Source organism: Vulpes lagopus, chromosome 4 (genome assembly GCF_018345385.1).
Source record: "Vulpes lagopus strain Blue_001 chromosome 4, ASM1834538v1, whole genome shotgun sequence".
Taxonomy (NCBI): domain Eukaryota; kingdom Metazoa; phylum Chordata; class Mammalia; order Carnivora; family Canidae; genus Vulpes; species Vulpes lagopus.
In genome coordinates this window covers 86,785,281-86,803,793 of record NC_054827.1, presented here as the reverse complement: position 1 = coordinate 86,803,793, position 18,513 = coordinate 86,785,281, and the positions used below count along the sequence as shown (strand labels likewise).

Genomic DNA, 18,513 nt, shown 5'->3' with positions numbered 1-18,513 from the left:
GCCTAACCTTCAGAAGCTGGTAGACTCCATTTCCTGGAGCCCTAACATCACCCTGCCTTCTACACTGATGTGGGAAACAAAGGTAGAAGGGAATGTAAATAAATAAAAATTCCTTATAACCTGCAGCCCACTGACAAATACCTGAGGCAGGCGGGATACAGCATTCCTGCAGAAACTCCAGCAGTCTTAAGGCCTCCCAGAGGGCGCCTGGATGCCTCGGTCAGTTGGGTGTCTGTCTTCGGCTCAGGTCATGATCCCAAGGTCCTGGAACAGAGCCCCAGGTTGGGCTCCCTGCTCAGCAAGGAGTCTGCTGATCCTGGTTCTCCCTCTGCCCCTCCCCCAGTTTGTACACTCAAGCTCCCTCTCTCTCTCTTATTCTCTCTCAAATAAATAAAATCCTTTAAAAAAAAAAAAAAAAAAAAAAAGCCTTACCAGGGACACCTGGGTGGCTCAGTGGTTGAGTGTCTGCTTTTGGCTCCAATCTGATCCCCAGTCCCTGGATCAAGTTTCGCATCAGGCTCCCTGTATAGAGCCTGCTTCTCCCTCTGCCTGTGTCTCTGCCTCTCTATCTCATGAATAAATAAATAAAATCTTTTTTTAATGTGTTTATTTTTATTTTTAAATTTTTTTAAAATGCCTTACTACAAGGAAAAATAACCTTGACAATAGCCACGCCTCCAGCATCCTGAGAGTCTTCTTTACCATACGAAAGTCCTTTTGGTCACCTCCTTTGGTCCTTACCTCCCCCACTTCCCAAGTATGTAATCAGCTACTCCCCACAATCTTGCTGTAGCAGCTCTTCCTACCCAGGGCTTCTGTCCCTGGGCTTTAATAAAACCACCTTTTTGCACCAAAGAGGTCTGAAGAATTCTTTCTTGGCCGTCGGCTCCGGATCTCACCAACATTCCAAAACCACATGAAGACTATACCTGCTTAGGGTGCCTATGTGGTTCATCAGCCTCCAACTCTTGACTTTGGCTCAGGTCATGATCTTGGGGTCATGAGATCAAGCCCCCACACTCAGCAGTGGAGGGAATTCTCCTGGGGACGTTTTTTTCCTCTCTCTCTCAAATACATAAATAAAGCTTAAAAAAGAAAAAGAAAAAAAAAAAAAGACTACACCTGCATGAATTACATGCTTAATGACATGAATGACCTGTCATAAAATGGCTTCTACATTTCAGGATGAGAACCTTGCTCCAGGAGCAGACAGGCATCCCACCCCACACCACTAGCACTGGCACAGTTTGCTCTGAGCCAAAGTTCTCATGGGAATAAGGAGTTTCCCTAGAGAAAGGAGGCGGAATGAAGTTTGGCTCTGCAGATCCCTGCAGTTTCCTCCTGCTCACATTTAAACATAGGCCACGTTTTGAAAACAAGGCAAAAACTGAAAGTAACTGAAAAAAGGGCTGCCCTTGTGTTCTTAACCCACGCACCAAAGACCCATGTGGCGCTGGACGGAGCCCCATCCTCTGAATGCAAATGTGAGAATGCTGGGTGGGAGGCAATTAGATGCTCCCATCGGGGCAGTTACCAGCACACCCACTTTCTCCTCTTCCCATCACAGCCTCAGACATTTCCACGTCCAACAAAGTGGGGGCGAGGACTGCAGCAGAAGCCCAGAGTGTGTCCCCACAAGGGGATCTTTCAACACCACCCTCGAGCATCGCCTGAGCATGAGGTCAGCCTCCATTCTATAGGCTGCAAACAAGATGACTTTGTGACCAGCTGGCCTGCACCCTATGAGGCCTTAAAAATGGAAAAGGATTGGTTTCGCCCACAGGGACCTCATTCTTTATGCAGAAAGTCCAGCCAAACCATTTTTAAATGCATACATTCAAAAGACAGGCATAGAAACACGTACAAGAGCCAATGTGAGGAGTCAGAGTTGCCCCTCTCCCCTCCCTGCTCAATCCCCCACCCCCTGCTCCGACCTCAAATCACACTATACACACACACCACTGCTGGGCTCACCTCCCTAAACACCTGTTTCTATAAGGACACACTCTTGCTCAAGAATTGATGATGGCATGGCTGCCAACTTGCCATCAGACCACAGCCAAATGCCTAGCATTAGCACCAGAACTCCTGCAAAGTCTTTTTACCTACGTATATCTCATCTCTGTCCTTCTACACGCGCCTGGTCCTTGTTTTTTTTTTTCCCTCCTGTCGACCTACGCAGTACACAGCCCAGGCACTAAGAACACAGTCAGCCTGGGTGCAAATCCCAACTGGACCACTTAGAGCTGGAGACCACTCAAGGTGCTTCATTGCTTCAGTGCCTCAGCCTCCTCATCTGTAAGGCAGGAATAATGACAGCACCTACTGCTCGGCTGAGTGCAGCAGTGATGAACTGAGAGGATTCAGGTAAGATGCTCAGAATAAAACCTGGCACATGGTTTCACCCAATAAATATTAGCAATTAAAATAGTCATCGTCATTACACAAGTCACTTCCATGAAGTGACCCTTAGTGACACCACTCAACATCTTCTGTTTCTTAAATGTTCTATGAAGACAGAAATCACAGACACTGGCTGAACTTGTCAAGGACTGTTTCAAGGGGCAGGTTATCTGGATGGCAACTGAATGTTGGAATTACTACTATTAAAGTCATATCCTAAAAGGTTTACCTAGGGCTCCCAAATGAACCCTTCCCTGAGTAACAATGTTTCTGATGGGTTCACCACTACATATTTGTAGTCTTGAGTTTTGTTTCTTGGATCTAGGCTTAATTCTACCTACCCTGAAAACCTCTTACGGGCTGGAATTGCACCAGAGACATCTGATACATGCTCAGAGTTCCGGCCACAACCACGGTGGATACTCAAACCAATGCTTGCTGCATTTAGAAAGAGAACATGAGGTTACCTGAAAAACAAAGATACTAAATGGGAGATTAAATGCCCTCTCAGTATTCCTCCTCTCAAACTTCCTGCTACAAACATACAAGATCAAACCATGGTATAATGAAGAGAACTGGTACTAATTACCACCACCATGGAGTGAAGCCTGGTGTGGCAGCCTTAGCTCTGGGTCTCCCTGCCTCCAAATTTCCAAAGCACTTCATGCATCTGCTCATTTGGCACTTAGTAATTTCTACCTTGTTTTATACCTCAGAAGACTTTGCACCCTGTCTTCTGCATGGTAAGCCCCATCTTTCACAAGTTTGATTGCCCCGGAGCTCCCACAGCAGTGTCTTACTGAGGAAAGCCAATGTTTAAAGCAGTCAGAGGAAAATCACAATTTTATTTTATTTTAAATTTTATTAATTTATTCATGAGACACACACACACACACACACAGAGAGAGAGAGAGAGAGAGGCAGAGACACAGGCAGAGGGAGAAGCAGGCTCCATGCAGGGAACCTGACGTGGGACTCGATCCCAGGTCTCCAGGATTACGCCCTGGGCTGAAGGCAGCGTTAAACCACACAGCCACCCAGGCTGCCCAAGAATCACAAATTTAAAAGCTTTGACAGTAGCCCCACTATATTCCAGACCATACATCCACAATTATAAAAGCATTACCGAACAGGAAACTTCAAAGGGCCTAATAGATAAGAATATATCAAGTGCTTTTAAGGAACTGGTTGTTTTGAAGCACTTGAGAGTGTACTTAAGAGAGTCTGTAGAATCAGCGTAAGGTTGGAAGAACAGACACTTGCTCGGAAACTGTTCCTACTGGTGCCACCTCCACTATGGAGGGGCTCCATTAGAGCTCTGCTCCTGGCCTCCTTCCCATCCTCATTTTGCTGGGCCCCAGGAAAACTGGGTTTGGACAGCTAGCCTTTCCTGTCCCTCTTTCCTTGGACAAGAGCTGTAACATGCCTGCTGCTCTTCCTGGTAAACTGCCTACCTCTGTAGGGGAAGTCTGGCCCAGCCCAGTGAGACTGGTGCTTGAGTAGGGTCTCCCAGGGGAAAAGTCTAACTCGTTTTGGGGTCTGATAGTGGGAAGCCCATTTCTCTGCAGATCCAAGCCACACTGTCTCACATCAGCTTTACGAAGCATAAAGAGGACGTCTGGCATCTATCTGCTGACTCCATAGTCTTTTTTGTCAATTTGTTTAGAACCTAGGAGGGGAAATGTTTTTTGGGGGGCTCCCTCAAAAAACCCCAAATGTCCCCCATCACCTGGCTGATGAAAAGGCCTTCTATGGGGAAAGTCCACGATAAGGTCCTACGTGTGTTCCTCAGCATCACATAACCAGGCCCATCTCTGTAGGCGCTGCCTAAGACGTGGCTAGAAATCCATCACTCACCCTTGGAGACACCCAACCTACAAATGACATGTCACCAAACTGAGTTTATAACAACTGCTACTTGAGACCGTGGCAGCTACAACAGGGGGAAGTCCAGAAGTCTACAAGGCAAGACTGTACATCCAAGGAGGAACACATACACAAGGCTATGACAAAACACACAGTACACCAAAAGCACTGGACTGTATCTGTACTAAAGTTCCAGGCCTTAAATGGCTCCCCTGCTTGGCAGCAAAGCACCAAGGAGGCTTCAGGAAGGTTCAGAGAAAACAAGGATACCCCAAACCACACCAGGGCAGCTGGGCTCCATCCCCTTAACTGAAGGTTTCCCACACCACCTCCCCATCAACTGTGGGAAATGGGAAGAGCTGGAAAGAGGCAGACTTACACGCTCTTTCATCTCATTAGCCACGGTCTTTGACATCATGACGCAGCAGATAAGAACGACGAGGATGAAGTAGAGCGCATACATGAAGCGGGTGCTCCGGGACTGTCGGATCTTGGGGCAGCAGCCGCAGCAGAGGGAGCAGCCAGCGGAACCACAGCAGCAGGCCAGCTAGGGAAGGAGCACAAACATCCTGTTAGAGCCCCTCGTTTACAGACCCATGAACACCAGACCTCTGCAGGCCCCCCCCGCTCTGGGCTGTGGTTTTCCAAGCCACCTGCCCACAGAACGTGCAGGAACGGTGGCGGGGGTGCACAGAGTGTTCACCAGAATTGCTCTGACATTGTCTTTGGTAAAAGGCAGGCATGTGGCTGGGGAGATGCCCAACCATTTCTGTGTAAGGCTCGCCCGCAGGACTGTAATCATTACTCTGAGATCAAAGGTTTCTGAGATCAGCTAGGGAGTAGGAGAAGCAGCCAAGAACCAGAAAAAGGATGAAGTGAGGTGGGAAGAATGTGAGAAAACAAGCTAGGCCCAAGAAAGGGCCTTGCCAAAAGTCCATGAGGCAGAGAATGAACTGTATAAACACCTAGGGACGTGCTGGATGGGGAGGGTGAGGTGTGCTGGTATGCATCTCCCTTTGCAGGCAGGAATGCGAGTGTGTAACGTGAAGCTCCGAAGGAATAGGTGCCTCTTACCCAGGCATTGTGTACCAGAGCTTCGTGCCCCTAAGGGTAAGTTTTTAGGCTCATGAGCAGGCCTGGGCACCGAGGAGCTGAGAGATCCTGCTGTACCAGTAGCAACACACACACCTTTCCTTTGGGGAAATGAGATCTTTTTTCCTCCCATCTTTGACTGAGATTCACTGGTCAATGCAACTATACATAATTTGGGAATATTATATAAAATAGGGATTAAGTTTTCAAGGGTGAGACTCTGCTAATTTTTTGTCTTTGTAAAGGCTATGTTTTTTAGAACACACTTAGGTTTACAATAAAATTGAGAGGAAGACAGAGATTTGCCATATACCCCTACTGCCACACATGCCTAGTCTCCCCATTAGCAATACCACTCACAAAAATGGTACGTTTTTTACCAAGGGCGATGATGGCACATCATCATCACCCAAAGTCTACAGGTTACCTAAGGGTTCGCTCTCAGTGTCGTATATTCAATGGGTTTGAACAAATATATATATGATATATATCCATCACCATAATATCATACAGAGTATTTTCACTGCCCCAAAAACAACCTCAATCTTCAGGAAAGCATAGGGCAATGGGGGCAGTGTTATTAAAAGTTCAGGCTCAAGGGGCAACTCAGTGGCTCAGTGGGTTAAGCCTCTTGGTTTTGACTCAGGTCATGGTCTCCCAGTCATGAGATCCAGCCCTGGATCAGGCTCCACACTTAGTTCAGTGTCCACTTAAGATTCTCTCTCCCCCTGCCTCTCTACCCTCTCTCTCTCTCTCTGTCTCCAATCAATCAATCAATCAGTCAGTCAATCTTTAAAAAGATCAGAGTTGGGCAGCCCGGGTGGCACAGCGGTTTAATGCCACCTTCAGCCCAGGGCATGATCCTGGGGTCCCACCTCGGGCTCCCTGCATGGAGCCTGCTTCTCCCTCTGCCTGTGTCTCTGCCTCTCTCTCTCTCTCTCTCTGTCTCTCATGAATAAATAAAATCTTAAAAAAAAAAAAAAAGGGTAACATATAAATAAGTAAACAAACAAAGTTTGGGCTCAAAGTCAGCCTGCCTGGGTTTGGTGCCTGGCTCTGCCCCCTACTAGCTGTGTACCGTGACTAAGTTATTTACCCTTTTACGACTCAGTTTCCTTATTTACAAAATTGGAGTAGTAACAGTATTTATGCCTGTGCTGTGGTCTCACAGGTGACCTAATCTAACACACTTGGTGTTAAGAAAGGATTTCTCTTAAGCAAACCAGGAATCTTACAAAAGAGATCACCATAACCTGCAAATAACTAAATCTATATCACAAGTATATAGGTATAAGACAACAGGCTATAATCACAACCACGTTTTCACATCTTCCTTCATTTACGTCAGGAAACTCATTGTAAGACCACTCCAATAGGTCTCAAGCTTATGCACTCCTTGCTTGCTGACCTAAGTCCCTTGGCCTATAGATAAACTAACCTACTATCCTTGAGATCTGCAGACCACCGGCCTTGAGGAGGGAAGGACCAGACTTCCCCAGGAGAGGAGTCCTGCCCACACTGGAGCACAGCTGCTGCTGATGCCACCAAGTTTGTTCAAGGTCATGTCCATGACTATTCACCTGGGCACCACCTTCCTCTGCAGGTAGCCCACCTCCAGCCCCCAATGTCCCACAGCTTCCCCTTTAAAACCTTTTGGCGGGGGATCCCTGGATGGCTCAGCGGTTTAGTGCCTGCCTTTAGCCCAGGGTGTGGTCCTGGAGTCCCGGGATCGAGTCCCACATCGGGCTCCCTGCATGGAGCCTGCTTCTCCCTCTGCCTGTGTCTCTGCCTCTCTCTGTGTGTGTCTCTCGTGAATAAATAAATAAAATCTTTAAAAAATAATAATAATAAATAAAACCTTCTGGCTTTGTCTGGACAGGGAAGATGGTCCTTGGGACGTTAGTCCACCATAGTCCCAGGCTGCCAGCTTCCTGAATAAAGCAACCTTTCCTTTCTGACCATCACTTGTCTCCCAAGTATTGATTTTTAAAGCAGCCGAGCTTGAGTTCAGAACTGGTTCTCTGTTAAAAAAAAAAAAAAAAAAGAACTGGTTCTCTGTCCCGTATCCCGTAATACCATTGTTTGAGCACTTTGTGTACTATTTCATCACCTCACAGGTTTGCTAATGCACTCTCTCCATCTTATGTTCAGGTTTCAAACTGTCTTCCTCAAAAGACTCTTCTGGCCTCATAAGGTTAGACTGGTTCTTTGTAAGATAAGCCAGTCTGTTTGGGCTGGGCTAACAGATGACACAAGTGAGAACCTACCACTGCTGGTGTGTGTGGCTCTGAGAGGTCACCTTCCTTTATAACCCACTCACACAATCTCAATCCCCAACTTGACTGACCACTTTCCACCCATAGATCCAAATCCCCCCACACACACACTCTCTCTCCTTCCACTCACACAGCGATCTCTTCTCTGGACCCTTGCCTTCCTCCTCCTCACCTCCCAAATTCTTGCCCAATGTTCTCCTTTGCTGGCTGCTAATTTTTTCAGTTCTATGGCTTTAAATAACCAGTCTTACTGTATTGCAAACTCAAATCCAATAAAAGATTTATTCTATTTGGGAAAAGAAATATTTTTAAACAATAAATGTTTCCCAAGATAGAACGTTCCCATAGCACAATCAACATTTAAACTATCTGCACAGAGGGGAAAAATAAACAGGTTTTATATTTTTTATTTTTATTATATATTTATATAAATTATGTTATTTATTATTATTTGTTATTATTTAAAGGCAAATAGTAACAGAAGGAGTGTGATTACGGAAAATGTGAGAAGAAAATCATAGGGCTTCTCAGAATAAGCTTATCGTTAAAGTCATGTATCATTGTATGGATTTAGCTTTTCAACCTTTCCTTACTTTTCACCTTCACCCTATATTGTACTGTGGTATTTTAAAAATATACATGCACATGTATAAGTGTATCTGTGTGTGTATATATACAGGTGTGTGTGCATATATATCCACACCTAATATTAGAACCCAACAGCCATTCTCTACTAGCCAAAGAGTTACTTGTCAACTCAAACTATGCCAATAACCAATACAAGTGCACTGTCTTAACCTAGACATTGACAAATATACCAAGTATATATTCAAAATAGCACTTTTAAAAGCAGTGTTATGCTATCATCTAGAAAATCTCATAGCCCTACTGACTTACCACTTCTTTCAGGAAGAGCTTAATTTGGAATAAAATGCACTCATACCCAGCCCCTGCCACTTACAGGTTTATTTGAGCATGTCACTCATACTGATCCTTTCTTTCATATGATACACTCTGAATCTCTCATATCAACATTACATTATGAAAAACATTAGGAGCTTTAATTTGGGGACACCTGGGTGGCTCAGTCGGTTCAGCCTTTGGCTCAAGTCCTGATGCCATGGTCCTGGGATGGAGCCCTGTGCCAGGCTCGCTGCTCAGTGGAGAGCCTCCTGGCTCTCTTTCCCTGCCCCTCGCTCATGATCTATCTCTTTCTCTCAAATTAATAAACAACAAAAAAAATTTTTTTAAAGAGCTTTATTTTGTAGAATCTGCATACTCTCCTTTTCCACAAGAGATGATTATACACTCAAGAGAGACCCAAGAAATCTCTTTGGAGGATAATGCCAACAATTCTTCTATAAATTCATTCTGCTAATATACTTGCAAAAGGGTACAGAGATTTAGTTTAAGGCTGTTCATTATAAGCATGAAAACAGTCTTTTTCTCCAGCTACATGGGGACTGGAAAAATGACTAACCGGCTAGCTAGACAAAACGGTATAGTTAAAAAGAGTAAGTCGGTGTTGTAGACTGAATTGTGCTCTCTTCTCCCTTCCCTATGCCTCAAAAATCATACGTTCAACTTTTTACCCCCACTACCTCAGAATGTGGCCGTAATTGGAAATAGGGTTCTTAAAGAGGTAATTAAAGTTAAATAAGGTCATTGGAGTGGGCACTAATCCAACTTGACTAGTGTCCTTGTAAGAAGAGGAGGTCAGGACAAAGGCACAGAAAGAAGACCGTGTGAAGATAGTGGAGAAGACCACCATTCTGAAGCCAAAGAGAGAGGCCTCAAAAGAGACCAACCTGCCAACTCCTTGACCTCAGAATTCCAGACTCCAGCACTGTGAGAACTGAAATCTCTGTTGTTTAAGCCCCTCTGGCTGTGGTACCTTTTGATGACAGCGCCAGCAAACACAGCTGGCATGCCCTGGTATTTATTATAGCCATGGCAGGCCACGAGGGGTGACGGCACTAATGTGCATGTGCCCAAAGTGACCACTGACGCCATCTGTAGAGTGGGTCTAGGTATGGGAGGGCAAGTGGAGCTCTCACTGCACTCCGCTGCTTGGGTTCTTATCCTATTCTCGTATCACTATCACGATTAAAGAAAGAAAAGAAAATTGCTTAAGAAAACTAAGTTTGAAGATATTGATACAGGAGCAAGTGCAAATGTGGTATTGAATTCTGTGATTTTTTTTTTTCCTTTCTGAAGAACCTTTCCTCCCCCAAACATAGCCAAAGAGAAAAGTCTTCAAAGAGCCCTTTATACCCTTTATCTAACTTCATTCAAATAGCAATTGTATGGGAACACGTGGCAGATTCAGTGGTTGGAGAGTGCGACTCTAGATCTTGGGGTGTGAGTTTGAGCCCCATGTTGGGTGTAAAGATTGCTTAAAAATAAAATCTTAAAAAAAAAAAAAAGAAAAGAAAAGAAAAAGGGAACAGTATGAATAGCAAAGGCTTTTCAAAATAGAAGGGACTTTGTCCTTGCTAGGCAGAGTCAAAATGGAAGGATAAGCCAGCTACTTGCTGCTACCGGGAGCTGAGCCTGCTCAGCTTTTCTTCTATCTAAGGACACACACACACAGCAACAAATAAACAAATATCTGTCTCCCCTCCCCCACCCTGGCTTTGGGCATTGATAGTTCTTCCAAGGACTGACCTTAAGCATGTGAGGACATGAGCTAGGGCTGGTTTTAACTTCCGTCTGTCAAATTAAAAAGCACAGTTCCTTTATTACTTGGAATTCCCAGCTGGCAACACCATCAATTAGAAAGCAAAGAATCAGGAAGAAAGCCAAATAGATGTCATAGAACTGGCACACGCACAAATAACATGTATCTTGCTTATGACAGTCCCTCTCTCCCTCCTCAAGTATTTTTTTTTTAAGATTTTATTTTTATTTATTCATGAGAGACACAGAGAGAGGCAGAGACACAGGCAGACAGAGAAGCAGGCTCCCTGAGGGGAAGCCTGATGTGGGATTCAATCCCAGGATTCCAGGATTCTGGGATCACGACCTGAGCCAAAGGCAGACAGTCAACCACTGAGCCACCCAGCTGCCCTGCCCTCCCTCAAGTCTTATTATCACAGTTACAAGGGGCTTGCCTAAGCCCAGAGCTGCTAGGAGGGAAAAATTGCTGAAGGTTCTCTGGCCCAAGAACCAAAAGACCTGGAATCTAACTCTGTGTGACTTTGCCTAAGTCATTTTTCCTCTCTGGGTCTTGGTTTTCCTCACTTGAAAATCGAAGGAGACTTGGAGACAACAGACAATAGGAAATAGGTTTCATCTCACATCACACAATCCATCAGCAGTGTTGGCCTGGAATGCTATCTATATGAGGTGCGTCCTAAGGCTGAATGTCTCCTCAGAAAAAATGAGTACCACCTGCCAAAGGCACAGTGCCACTTGTGCTACATTCTTGTCATCCCTACAAGAGGTTGTCCCCAACCATCCATAAATACTTAGATGTTGAAAAATGAACCGCAAGAGGCAAGCACACGGAGTTAACCTCAAAGAAAGAGAAAAACCAGTCATAAAGAGAAGCAAGAACTAAAAAGTGGAGCAACTCAAAGCCCTGTTCAAGCACTCCACAAGTAAGGTGAGAGCATCACTTGCTTCTGGCCTCTGCTCTCGTGGTCTAGCTCACACGCGGCATGGTGATAACTTATCCATCACATTCCCTTCGTTCCACTTAGGAAGGCAAACAAGGACACTTCTGCCACAAGAACCATCCCAAAGACAGCCACTATTTTTACTTTCAGTGCTTTAGTTGGGGGCATGTAAATCCCTCAGCAATGCAGAAAACATTCATTCAAAAAGATTTATTCCTCAAGAGTTCTGGATAGCCAAGTTGGCTTTAATGTGTATAAGTTAAGTCCAAATTGCAGAAGGAAGGAAATTATCAAATCTGACACCACCCTTCATTCAGTTGTTTTTCCCACCTTGGAAACAGAGGAGCCCTAGAAGAACTGAGGGAAGACATAACAGACTTCTATTAACTACAAAAGTTGTAATATTGTCCCTGTTTTTAAGATTTTATTTATTTATTTATTCATGAGAGACACAGAGACATAGGCAGAGGGAGAAGCAGGCTGTCCATGTGGGGACTCCGATGTGGGACTTGATCCCAGGACCCCAGGATCACGACCTGAGCCAAAGGCAGATGCTCAACCACTGAGCCACCCAGGCGTCCCAATATTGTCCCTATTTTAATAAAGGGAGGGGAGAAGGGACAGCAATAGGGAAGCTCCTCAAATACTGAAGTTGTTGAAGCTGTTAAAAGCAGAGCCCAGGTTCCTGGGCATGCTGCAGGGTTTCTATTATCAAAGAAATAGAAGCAAAACATTAAAGCATAAAACTGGGTTCAAAATTTTTTTATCCAAGTAAATAGTTCTCTAACCTTTAACTATATTTAGACTTCCACATCTTTCAGTGACATACAATACTACGCATGAATGTCACAGCCCACTTTGTTTCCCCCTCCTTTGAGGTTTTAAGATTACTTATGAATTACTGGGCGTCAGCAGAGAGGTAATGAACAATGGATTCTACTTTGACAAGCAGTATTTATTTAAACTCTGAAGCTCACAACCTACATTTTGCAGCTCATTCTGGCTCCAAGCTCATAAATGACCTCCCATCAAGTTTGTACAGACCTTTTTTTACTACCAGGAGGCAGAGGTGAGGGTAAATAGCAACCCTCGCCATCACAGTGCCTCATGCTGTCCTTGACTGGGAGCTGTGCAAGGGGACGAGGAGACCTGAAAGCAAGGAGGACAAGAACACAACTCCCTCTGCTCAATAAAGGCCTATTTCACAAACACCACATACAGGTGGCAGGTAGTCCCTAACACACAAAATGATTGTGTGGTGGGAAACTCAACACATAGTCACACGTGTTAGTAAACTGATTGGGGCATATGGTGGATTTCTCTCATGCAAAAGAATAAAGGGCAACTTATTAAAGCCTATCTAATCCACAATACTAGCTAACAATAGCTACCGCTTATTAATCTCTCAGTCTCTGCAAGGCACAACTATCAGGATTAGCTACTTTATCACCCCAAAGTTAACAGAGCTGAGACAGAGGCTCAGAGACATTCGGGAACTTAAGAGTCAGAAGCCTGATGAGTGGTAGAGCCAGAATTTCAATCTGGTTGGCTCTTGGCCCTTCTCTCCTGCTCACTGCTGGCCTAGAGGGGGGTGAACAAGACAGACAACACCGGCCTAAAACCTTGGTTGCCTGCAAAAGGGAAATGGGCTGCGTGCGAAGGAGGCAGCAAGAAAGGAAGCACATTTTCCTGCCTGACCTTGGGTGTACAGTAAGTACTCAACAAGTATCTGAAGGAGGCATCTCCTTCTCCACGCCCTTTTCTCTCTCCCAGCCAGTGCCTGGCCTCAGCGATCTCGATGACCTCTTCTAACCACAGCCCTATCCCAAGCAGCCCAACCACCCCAATCGCCAAGACCCTACATCACCACCAAGTCCTATTCCGCATTAACAGCCCTGTTCCTAGTCCTATGAAAATTACCAGGCCATTCATTCATTCAACTAGTATTTATTATACTACAAACCTACTATGCACGGTGTTAATTCCTAGTAATGTAGCAATAAAAACAAGACATCTTTTTCTACCTAAGCAAGAATACAAAGATATGCACAAGAATGACCATCCAGGGATCCCTGGGTGGCGCAGCGGTTTGGCGCCTGCCTTTGGCCCAGGGCGCGATCCTGGAGACCCGGGATTGAATCCCACGTCGGGCTCCCGGTGCATGGAGCCTGCTTCTCCCTCTGCCTGTGTCTCTGCCCCTCTCTCTCTCTGTGTGACTATCGTAAATTAAAAAAAAAATAAAAAGAATGACCATCCACATGCTTTTTAGGAGAAAGGAAACCTGGATAATCAATGAAAGAGTACTAACCACTGAAAATTATGGTACGCTCACATCATTGAATACAATGCACTCCCCCCCATTGATTATACAGATGATACAGAAAACTTTACTGCTGAAAATAGTTAACACAACAGTATAGAGGAGGACAGCATTTGAGGTAACAACAATGTAATAAGACATAGAACAGCAATAAGAATAATAAAAAACAATCTGAAGGATACAGCAACTTGACAACGGTAATTAATAAACTTGCAGGGTTAGGAATAACTATGCTTTTATATTTTCTAAACTCTTGGCAATAAGCACATAGCTTCTAATTAGAAAAACATTCCAACTTTCCATTTTGGAAGAAAACAAAACAATATTTCTGTTTTATCTCAAAGGTGGTAAGCATTCAAATATTTGTTAATTGAATCAACCAGTGAGTAAATTAAATCTACTCTAGTGGGATCCCTGGGTGGCTCAGCGGTTTAGTGCCTGCCTTTGGCCGGGGGTGTGATCCTGGAGACCCGGGGTCGAGTCCCACGTCGGGTTCCCTGCATGGAGCCGGCTTCTCCCTCTGCCTGTGTCTCTGCCTCTCTCTCTCTGTCTATCATGAATAAATAAAATCTTTTTTTAAAAAATGAAATCTGGGGATCCCTGGGTGGCCCAGTGGTTTAGCGCCTGCCTTTGGCCCAGGGCACGATCCTGGAGACCCGGGATCGAATCCCACGTCGGGCTCCCGGTGCATGGAGCCTGCTTCTCCCTCTGCCTATGTCTCTGCCTCTCTCTCTCTGTGTGACTATCATAAATAAAAAAAAAATTAAAAAAAAAAAAATGAAACCTACTCTAGTGATGTGACTGGGAGAAAACAGCCAGAGTGAACTATCTCTGAAACGGAGGAATAAAAACAGAAAATTCGGGACGCATGGGTGGCTCAGCAGGTGAGCATCTGCCTTCGGCCCAGGGCGTGATCCTGGAGACCCAGGATTGAGTCCCACATCGGGGCTCCCAGGAGCCTGCTTCTCCCTCTGCCTATGTCTCTGCCTCTCTCTCTCTGTCTCTCTCATGAATAAATAAAATCTTAAAAAACAAAAACAAAAAACACAGGAAATTCCCATAGGACTGCATCTTTAAAATTGGTTAAGATGGTAAATTTCTATTTTTTTTAACCACAGTAAAAAAAAAAAGAGAGAGAGAGAGAAAGAAAATTCCTTAACCCTTGTAATATTTTTTAGTGTTCAAGGGGTATAAACAAACCTCTACTTGGTAGAATTTGAAGCAAAAGAGGAAAGAAAGAAAAGAAAGAAAAGAAAGAAAAGAAAGAAAGAAAAGAAAGAAAAGAAAGAAAGAAAGAGAAAAAGAGAAAAAGAAAAAATGAGGAAAAATTAAAGAGCTACCTAAAGGTTCAAGGTGCTGAACAAGAAGCTATGCATTTGCCTAACCCAGAAATGAGCTCTTGTATTTCCTTCATCTAAAATTCTTAAGGTTTCCTTTCGAGTTCAGAGACTCCCTTAGAGCTCCAAGGTTCTCACAACCGTTCCCACAACCGTGGCAACCAGATTCTGGGCATTTGCCAGGAAGGCGTTTCTGACAGGTAGTTTCTCACGCAGGTTTCAACACGCTAGAATATGCTGGCTTCCGCCCTCAACAGTGCTTCCAAGCACTGTCAGGGGTCACTGTCCTTCTGTAAGTGGCCTTGGGCACCCAGGGACTTTTTGGGACCAAATGTGAAACAGGCGGGCTGTGACACACACAGGCAGCCAGCGCCAGCTGCTGGGTTACCACGGGCCCGGCCCGAACTCTTCTTGCTCAGACTCTTTCTTACCAGGTTAGGGTTGATCCTGCATGTTCTACTTATCAACAAGCAGTTCATGGAGCCTAAAGCCCAGAATTTGCCCAATTGTCTCACGGACGTCACGCTGCCATGGAAAAGCCTGCCAAAGCCCCTGCAAGGGGTGCTCTCTGCCAGGCCGGTCAGCCCCAGGACAGAGGACACAGAGAGCTCGCTGCAGTGGTGACCACTTCAGAGCTCGGGTGGGCCCACCGGCCCGGGGGTGGGGGGCGGCCAGCACGCTTCTCTCCCCGTCGGACAAAGCCTACGGGCAACCCCAACATAGAAGACACACGGACACGCCGTAATACGACCAAAGTGCTTCCAGGTTCACACAACAAACTAACCGAATGCCTGCTGGCGACCTGAGCTGAGCGAGGAGCTGCTGCCCCCCTGGAGCCTGCACTCCAGGGGCTCACATCGAACTCAGCATCCCCGAAAGTCCAACCTGCACTGAGCTGGGAAGCCCCTGGAGAAGCCAGTCCTCTCGTGCTCCTGCCATGAAATCTGTGGCCCAGAAACGTTAGGTGAGGGGCAGCCCGGGTGGCTCAGTGGTTTAGTGCCACCTTCGGCCCAGGGTGTGATCCTGGGGACCCGAGATCGAGTCCCATGTCGGGCTCCCTGAATGGAGCCTGCTTCTCCCTCTGCCCATGTCTCTGCCTCTGCCTCTGCCTCTCTCTCTCTCTCTCTGTCTCTGCCTCTCATGAATAAATAAAATCTTTAAAAAAATGTTAGATGATGTGGCTCACGGACAATTTCAGTGACAAGCATCAGTGGACCAGGAAGACCCACGGCGTGACACAACTAGGCAAATCTGGAGCAGGGACAGGGTAGGTAAGTCACCCTCTGGGTTCCACACCTCTGTACCTATAGTAACAGACTAACAGATACCCAGGGACACCGGGGGGGCTCAGTGGTTGAGCAGCTGCCTTCGGCTCCGGTCATGATCCCGGGGTTGCGGGATCGAGTCCCACAGCAGGCTCCCCACAGGAAGTCTGCTTCTCCCTCTGCCTGTGTCTCTTCCTCTCTCTGTGTGTCTCTCATGAATAAATAAATAAAATCTAAAAAAAACAAAAAAACAAAAAAAAAAACAAAAAACTAACAGATGCCCCAAAGACTAACAAATACTCAAAGCAGCTAAATGAAGTCTCCATAAATAAATCTAAATGCCACCACTGCCCACAGTAAGCGGGCTGTGTTCTAAGCATCTTGTACATTTTTGAAAGGTTTCCATCACAACAGCGTTAAAATGAAAGGCTGGAGGTAGCCCAGGTGGCTCAGCAGGGTTTAGCACCGCCTTCAGCCCAGGGTGTGAGCCTGGAGACCCGAGATCAAGTCCCACATCGGGCTCCCTGCATGGAGCCTGCTTCTCCTTCTGCCTGTGTCTCTGCCTCTCTCTCTCTCTCTCTCTCTCTCTCTCTCTGTGTGTGTGTGTGTGTGTCTCTCATGAATAAACAAAATCTTTAAAAATAAAAATAAATATTCATTTTTAAAAAAATGAAAGGCTGGCCCACGATGGTCACAAAACTGAATGCTGTGGGACAGTGGCAGGCAGTCCCCCGCTGTACCTCCCTACCCCGACCGCCCCGGGTCGGAGAAGCAGAGCAGGCAAGCCCTCCCCAGCACCCCTAATCCCACACACAATCCGCGTGCAGGCCAGGTGCTGGCCAGTCTCCCTCCGCAGGCCGCCCAAAGGAGCCATCACCCAGGTGATGCAGGTATCTGCGTGGGCCAGATGCTCCCCCGAGGGTCAGTCCAGCTAAGTCTTGCTCCACCAGCGCTGGGCAAGGAAAAGCTTGCACATACCCCCTACCCTGGGTTTGCCAGCAGGCAGGATTTCTCTGGATCCTATTCTTTGGGATTCACTAATAGCCCCATACAGGGTGACTTCTTGAACCTCTTTTCACGAAATACAGGAACACATACACCGGAGAGAGAAACGTGAGGTGCGGGGCTTGGGGTCTGGAAGACTCGGGCCTACCTGGACAGCTGTCGCCCTCGGCCTGAGCGGGAAGGGGAGCAGGGCAAAGGCCCCCATGGGCTTGGACACCTCACTTCTCACTGGAAAACTCCCGTCAGATCAGCATGGCTGGCTGAGTCCACCCTCAGGAGGAGAGCCTGGTGGCCCCATGAGAGGTCCTGGCTTAACAACTCTTCTGAGGAGCTGAAGGGACAGCCGCACTCTTTCCTTCAGATCCAAGTATCCAAGGCTGAAAGAACTTTCTCACGCTTCATTTCTCCATCCGTCGGGCCATTAAAACTTTAGGAAGCCGTATCAGCTCTGCTCTCCTTTCTTCTTCGAAATTTATCTCCTTCTCCCACTTGCAGCTTCAAGAGGAAGGAACAGACAGGTGTGCTTCCCCCAGAGGACCTCATCATCATCACCCTCCACACTCCTCTGAACCTGGTCCTCATGACAAAGCCAGCCGCACCAAGGCCTGGACAGCATTTACGAGGATGCTCTTATTCAAGTACGGCTGCCTTGAGGGTACCAGCTAGCAGGCAATGGTCATCGCAGGCAACTCCCCCCTCCCCAACCCGCAGCCAACCAACAACTTGAGAAACTTCCTCCTGATGTTCTTAAAATACATTTTCAGAAGGAACCAGGGCCAAATGAAGGAACCTATGAATCATATTTTTTCTATCAAAGACCAACAGAAATGCAAACATTCTTACATAGGGGACCCCAACCTTTACTTTATTTTCTACTCATCAGGGCACTGGTTTTGTGAGCAAGAGGGAGGTGGGGAGAAAGGAGTCTAAAAGGGAGGTTTCCCCTGGGGCATTCTCTTAATGAAATAAGTTACTCATCTTGGGAGTGGTGCTCCCTGGCTTTTTTTTTTTTTTTTAATTTTTATTTATTTATGATAGTCACAGAGAGAGAGAGAGAGAGGCAGAGACACAGGCAGAGGGAGAAGCAGGCTCCATGCACCGGGAGCCCGACGTGGGATTCGATCCCGGGTCTCCAGGATCGCGCCCTGGGCCAAAGGCAGGCGCTAAACCGCTACGCCACCCAGGGATCCCATCCCTGGCTTTTTTAAAACTATAAAGACAGAGCTCTTCTATCAGTCCTAGATGATGAAGAACCATATCCCAGCATCAAAATCAAACAAATGGACTACGCTAACACACACATCAGATGAACGGTTATTGGGCTGCAAG

At 46.2% G+C, this 18,513-nt stretch overlaps 1 protein-coding gene across 1 annotated transcript in view; it reads right to left on the bottom strand.

The window, feature by feature from the left end:
* Window positions 1-18,513, bottom strand: part of SERINC5 (serine incorporator 5) — a 103,523-nt gene that overhangs the window by 50,881 nt on the left and 34,129 nt on the right. Inside the window, exon 2 of the mRNA XM_041752795.1 lies at window positions 4,649-4,816. Coding sequence (XP_041608729.1) covers window positions 4,649-4,816 — 168 coding nt within the window. The remainder of the gene's footprint in view (window positions 1-4,648; window positions 4,817-18,513) is intronic.